Below are 7,185 nucleotides of genomic sequence, written 5' to 3'. Positions count from 1 at the left end.
AATTGGTCAATAATCAACTATTGTATAGTCCCATTCCCAACTCAAATCATCAAAATAGTACACATTATTTTTTATTTTATTATCAATATGGTATACTAAAATTTTCTAATTTTATATTTCCCTTTGCTTGTCGCAGAAACTATCAAGTTTGCAGTTCCAATGTACCCTAGAGACCAGGGATTTGAACCTCATATAAACAATTATTTCACTACTTCATTGCTAGACAAATTCCTACCCAAATTTGGAATGTCCACAAATACCCAAGTTAATTAATAAATTAGTCCCTTACACCATTATTTAATGAGGACTTGAATTGAAACACTGCATGCATTTATTGGTTTCTGTTTTTCTATGTATGGTAATAAAACTTTGGCTAATAGTTGAGTGTTGTCTCCCAAAACCTAAGCACAAAAATTAGTTCAAACATCACTACAAATACACACTATTAGCCACCTAAACCCTAAACTAGAGATTAAAAAAAATATTGGGTTTTTATTTTTAATGTTTCACAAGAAAATAGAAAAAGTGGGGTTTTAGGTATGCCTAACTATGATTAAAAGTGTAAATAATGATTAGATTAAAGATTGGGTGTGGAACAAAGGAGTTGACATTTTGACAAAAAAAAAGCTTCTGAATCTCATCAGTTTCAACCTTCATCACCTTTCCCCATGTGACTATTCTTACTAAAACGTCACCTAATACATAGGATTTAGAGTTTAATAGTAGAAAAATTGATCTTTTTTATAAGTAAAATGTTGTGTTCATATTTTATAGATGAAAAAAAGAACTACTTTACTATTATGGGTTAAATTTATTATTTGAGGCCTAAACTTGTTAACAATTCACATTGGGTTTTGAATGTTTTCTATTCAAGTTAGTCCTTGAAATTGATAATTGTTCTCATATTAAGGTTTGAACAAGGCAATCGTTTCAATATTAGGGCTTGAACTTTTTTTGTCCAAGTTAGTCTTTGAACTTGGTAATTGTTCACGCATTGGGGCCTAAACTTTAGGATATTCAAAGAAATATTAGGGGCTAACTTTGACAAAATAAAGTGATAACAATTACAAAGTTCAAGGACTAATTTAGAAAAAAAATAATTCAAACCCTAATTTAAGAATAGTTGCAAAGTTCAAGCACCAAAAGGTTATTTAACCATTTTGCTATCTATCAATCAAAACTAAAATCATAAAAGCCCCCCAAAATTTTTATTTTTTATTTGGAGGGGGAGAGGTTAAGAGTTATTTAAATTGAGTGTGATTAGATATTTATTAATATTCTTATTAAGGGTTAAAGTTCGCTATTTGTGTAAGTTATAAATTTAGTCCTTATACTTTAATTTGATCAAATTTAATCTTTATATTTTTTATTTAGTCACTTTTAGTTCTTGAGCTTTTCAACTTTTGAAATTTTAATCATGATCCAAACAATACCAGTTAAATTCGATTGGTTAAATTTTGCTATTAATATTGTATTATGCGTGAAATTGTAAATTTAATACATATACTCCAATTGGGTCATTCTTAGTCTGAAAAACTTTTTGAATTTCAAAACTTTAATCTTGACACAGACAACCGTAGTTAAATCCATTAACTAACTTTTTTCTGTGAATAATATACGAAAATAACCAACAGACACAACACTAACATATGATAATATATTTGCCGTGTCAAGTTTTGAAAATATCATAATTTAATAAATATAACATATACCATTTGATAAGAACTATTATTTTAAATTTCGAAAAGTACAAATATTAAAAAGATCAAATTAAAGTATAATAACTAAATTTATAACTTATGCATATTGTAGGGACTAATAGTAAAATATAACCTTTTATTAATTATTAATTTTAATATTTTTTAAGTTATATGTATTCATAATAATACAATATTAAATATAAAATTAATAATTGAGTAATTTTGTTAGGAGTGCGAAACTACCTTCAATAAAGGTTTGGTAAATTTTTTTAAAATGATCTTATTATAGGTTTTAATTATATATATTTTAAATAATGTCTAAAACTACTTATAACCCCTCTCCAACATATAAAGAAGAGAATAATACGCTTTAGTATGATTCTCTCATATTAACAATAATATATATATATCAATCGAATTAATGCTGGATAGATAAAAATCTAATAATTAAAATTTCAAAGATTTGCAAATTCCCAAAGCCTGCTGAATTTGACTTTAAGATTCCCTTAAAATTTTAACCACTCTCTAGTCTCTACCCTGCCAGTCTGCCATCCTAGATTCCTACTAAAACTCATCATCATTTTTATTTCCTTAATTACACATTTATATTGAATTTTGATTTAATATTAATATGATAAGTTAATTTTTTAATTTTATAATAAGAATTATCTTTATTTTATTATATAAAAAAGATTTTAATTTTGATTATGTGTCCTTCAAAAGTAAATTTACTCATTTATTTTGGTATTTAAAATAATTGTTTATACATATAATATATGAATGTAAAATGTTGTCATATTAATAATAATGTTAGTGGATTTTTTAAGTGGAATTAAAGTATCTTTCATATTCGGTTTACGGTTTATGGAGATTAAATGTTTTGGAAATCATGGTTATCTCTTTTAACAATATCGACTCTAAGATTTGAGAGCTCTCTCATTGGGAATGTATTGTGTATTACCATTACACTCAACATGACTTTTTGGAAGTTATACTTTACAATTATATTAATACCGAAGTTATTCATTGTAAACATATAACTAAATAATTAATGCAGTTCAAATTAATTCACTAGAACACATCTTAAACCATCACATTGATGTGTTATTGTTAAAAGTACTATAGAAGCATGCGAGAAGTCAAATTGTATTTGATCATTTTTACCCAAAATGGAAAATTTAGTTCATGTACGCTAGACTAAATAGCAAATTGATAATTTTGCTAAAAATTCATTTATTTCTACAATTACGAAATTGATCAATGTATGTGAGCACAAAGTACACGTGACATGTCACGTGTTATTGTTTGATTATTCTGTTAATCATGTCAATTTTTAACGATACAAATGAATAAAAAATTAATAAAAATGAACAAATTATTTAATTTTTAAGTAAATGAAATAGAATGCAATCTGAATTTTATCTGCTATTAAATAAAATATCGAGAATGCTACTAGTTTGTAAATTTGAAATAAATTATAAAAAATTGTGATTTAACTTTTATACCAATTTTAGAAAGAAGAAAAATAATGGTTGAATGATGATGAAGTGGTAGTTAGTTCCAAATCATCTTCAATAAGAACTCAATGATTCAAGTTGATGAACGGCTAAGATTAGCAGAATTTTAAAAACTACAATGATATGCATAGCATTTAAATACAATATCACTGACAACCTACCGTATATGAATCATGCATGAAATAACAGAGCCCTCAAAAGGATTTTCCACCTCTGAACAACAATCACTCGCAGGAGACGAGAATGAAGAGCACGCAAGTCAACGATTGCACGAATCGAAGCGGCGCGTGAAGACAGGGATACACAAAGTGCATGGAGCATGAAAGGCATGGGGGTTCTATTTTAACGGGTCGGTGTGGAATAACGTGGTGAATGAAGACTGGAAACTTTCTCACCTCATTGTTTGAACGGTAACGTTGAAAACAATTAACCCACACGTGCCGGTCAAACAAGGTTAAAATCTCTTTTAATTAAGGTCAAATTCTATAGTTTGGCCAAAAAAGTCAAATTCTATACTATCTTAACTATATATTTTAAGAAGAAATCATACTTTTATGCAATCATCTCAATTAAATTCTATGTAATTATGAATAAATTTGATTTAATTTTTTATATATACATGTAAAAATTATAGTAAATATCTAATCTATTTCATAACTATAGTTATTTGGACCTGAAATTGACGAATAAAAAATACTCTTACTAATGTTTAGTAATTTTAAATGGAAATTTAAATAGGGTGTGGCCAAGTGGTAAGGTAGTAGAAATAATTAAGGGAAACGAATTAGCCTTAAAATTGAGTCTTAGCTCAATTGGCATGAGTATTATTATCAATGTAGGAGGACGCAGATTTGAGTGTGTTGAAACACATTATCCTCCTATTTATGGGTTGGGAATGGACTATAAGTAATTTTAAGCATTCTATCAAGAAGTTATAATGAGATTATTAAAAAAAATTGAAAATACACACATTTTGAGAAATAAGAGACTATTATAATTGATGACTAAAATAGCAAAATCATCTTAGTAGAAGGACTTTGTATAAAATTTTGACCTTAAATTAATCATTTGCAACGAATATAAATATTCATCGGGGAAGAGAACCTTCCCTCTAGGTTTCGGAAATAAGAGAAAAAAAGAAGCTGCAGATCTCTACAACCCCCATTTTAGTTGCAGAAACCTTTTAGGGGACCATTCTTTAAAACAAAAGAGAGAGAAGAGCAAAAAGAAAGCTAAAAATTCCATTACTTTGTCTCTTTATAATTTCTTTTTTCTGCAATTAAATCCCCTCATGCTTGTATCTTTAAAACCTTTGATCTTTACCCTTTTGTCTTCTCTTCTGTCTCAGCCTTAGATCCATAAAAAACAACCCCTTTTTTCTTCGTCTCTTATAATTAAAAAAGAAAATGGCAACTGGTTGGAGAAGAGCCTTTTGTACTGCAATCCCTAGAGAACCTGAAACCACTGATCCTAGTCCTAAAATTTGTGCTAAGTTAAGCTTTTTTAGTAGTGGAAGTAACCCTTCTACTCCTCGTCTTCAACCATCTTCCACAAATGAAAACACCCCTAAAGCATCCAATCCTTCTTCTCCTCGTTCACCACTAAAGCTCTCACTTTTTCGTAATAGCTTCAAGTTCAGAGTAAGTGAATTTTAACATTTCGAAATGTGGATAAAGTTTGAATCTTCTTGTTGACAAAGTTCGGTTTTTTTTTTGGCAGAGTACTTGTGGGATATGTTTGAATAGTGTGAAGACAGGTCAAGGGACGGCGATTTACACTGCGGAATGTTCACATGCTTTTCATTTTCCTTGTATAGCTGCTCATGTTCGTAAATATGATTCACTTGTTTGTCCTGTTTGTAATACTACTTGGAAAGATGTTCCACTTCTTTCTATTCATAAAAACCCCAGAAGTATTAACCAGCCAAAGCCTAAACCGGATTTGAGATCTTACGATGACGATGAGCCATTGCTTTCACCAACCGCTGGTGGTGGTCGTTTCGTTCCTATTCCAGAAGCTGATGAACACGAAGAAGAAAGCGCCGGCGATGTGGAGGAGTTTCAAGGATTCTTCGTGAATCCCAACCCATCATCCATCGAAGTACACCCATTCAACGGCCGTGATTCGAGGAATGTACAGGTCCGATTATCACCTGAAACGGCGGTTGTTTCAGTTGGCCGTGGATATGAAACTTATGCCGTGGCTTTGAAAATAAAAGCCCCTTCACGTAATACGGCGTCGTTTTTGGACCTTTCACGTCGTGCGCCTATTGATTTGGTTACGCTTCTTGACGTGAGCGGTAGTATGAACGGTGGTAAGCTTCAGATGTTGAAACGTGCGATGCGTTTAGTCATTTCTTCGCTCGGCTCGGCTGATAGGCTTTCTATTGTGGCTTTCTCGGGTAGTTCAAAACGGTTGTTGCCTTTACGGAGGATGACGGCTCAAGGTCAACGAGCTGCTCGGCACATTATTGATCGGCTTGTGTGTGGTCAAGGGACTAGCGTTTGCGATGCGTTTAAGAAAGCTACAAAAGTGCTTGACGATCGGAGGGAGAGAAATCCGGTTGCTGGTATTATTTTGTTATCTGACGGCCACGATGAAAGAGGTTCAAATCAACGGCTTCGTTCAAGCCACGTGTCTTCCACTCGTTTCGCTCATATTGAAATCCCGGTTCACTCGTTCGGTTTCGGGCAAACAGGTGGGTTTAGTCATGACCCGGCTGAGGACGCGTTTGCTAAATGTATTAGTGGGATATTTAGTGTCGTGATACAAGATTTGAGAATCCAGCTCAGCTTTGCCCCTGACTCAGCTCCGGCTGAAATCACAGCCGTTTACTCATGTAACGGGAAGCCGACCGTTTTAACTTCCGGCTCAGTCCGGCTGGGTGATTTCTACGCCGAGGAAGAAAGGGATTTACTCGTGGAACTCAAAGTTCCGGCGTCGGCACTCAGGTCCAATCACGTGATGTGTGTTCGTTGTCTTTACAAAGATCCCATTTCGCAAGAAGTCGTATACGGCCGAGATCAATCCCTTCTCGTTCCTCAGCCGAACGCCGTTCGATCACCGACTCCAGAGATCGAACAGTTTAGATTCTTTTTCATAACGACTCGAGCCATAGCCGAGTCGAGGAGGTTAATTGAGTGTGGTAACGACTTGACAAGCGCACACCATCTGTTGGCTTCGGCTAGAGCTTTGTTAATGCAGTCGAATTCGTTGACGGTGGCGGAGTACGTGCGAGGGTTAGAAGCCGAGCTGACGGAATTGCAGCGGATGAAACAACAGATGGTGGAAATCCAACGGCGGAGAGTGAACGAGAGGGAACGAGAAAGGGAGGCAATTATGGTGGTGATGGATGAGAATGGGGAGCAACTAACACCGTCATCGGCTTGGAGAACGGCTGAGAAGTTGGCTAAAGTAGCCATGATGAAGAAGTCGTTGAATAAAGTCAGTGATCTACACGGCTTCGAAAATGCTAGATTTTAGTCTTTTTTTAATATTGTTATTTTTTATAAAAAAATGGAAAAAAAAGAAGTTAAAATGAATGTATATTAGTATATCAGGGGTTTTGTATTTATCCTTTTATTTCAATTTCTTTTATTTAAGAAAAAAGGGAAAATGTGTGTATTTGTAGGAAATTTTTATGGTCAAAAAATTTCTTTTAGTTTTTATTATTTTGTCTTTTAATTAATTTGGGAGTGAATTATTATTATTATTATTATTATTTATTCACTTCATAATTATAATGCTATCATTTAAAAGAATGATTGGGATAGGACTGTAATGATGACTGAATCATTTTCTTATCATTCTTTCTCTTTTGTTTAATGTTATTATTTTACTTTTTTCAACTTCGAATAATAATGATGATATAACCTATAATTGAAGTTACCTAATATCTAGATTCATATATTATACAACAATATTTGGTATAATGAGTTTTTTTTTAACAATATTATTATAAATCTTGA

At 32.3% G+C, this 7,185-nt stretch overlaps 1 protein-coding gene across 1 annotated transcript; it reads left to right on the top strand.

Annotated features, from left to right (window-relative positions):
* Positions 1-4,324: 4,324 nt before the first annotated feature.
* LOC107941332 (E3 ubiquitin-protein ligase WAV3) lies at positions 4,325-6,883 on the top strand. Its single transcript, XM_016874889.2, has 2 exons — positions 4,325-4,857; positions 4,937-6,883. The coding sequence occupies exons 1-2, from the start codon at positions 4,624-4,626 to the stop codon at positions 6,698-6,700; spliced, it is 1,998 nt and encodes a 665-aa protein (XP_016730378.1). The 5' UTR covers positions 4,325-4,623; the 3' UTR covers positions 6,701-6,883.
* The last annotated feature ends 302 nt before the right edge of the window (positions 6,884-7,185 follow it).

Source organism: Gossypium hirsutum, chromosome A06 (genome assembly GCF_007990345.1).
Source record: "Gossypium hirsutum isolate 1008001.06 chromosome A06, Gossypium_hirsutum_v2.1, whole genome shotgun sequence".
Lineage (NCBI taxonomy): Eukaryota > Viridiplantae > Streptophyta > Magnoliopsida > Malvales > Malvaceae > Gossypium > Gossypium hirsutum.
Note: the sequence above shows the minus strand (reverse complement) of the source record. Positions and strands in the feature narration are given on the sequence as shown.

Bases quoted from the DNA above. Each gene is read 5' to 3' on its own strand.
- LOC107941332 (XM_016874889.2), top strand. From the start codon at position 4,624: ATGGCAACTGGTTGGAGAAGAGCCTTTTGTACTGCAATCCCTAGAGAA. The intron at 4,858-4,936 runs GTAAGTGAATTT...TTTTTTTGGCAG, and splicing joins GTAATAGCTTCAAGTTCAGA to AGTACTTGTGGGATATGTTT.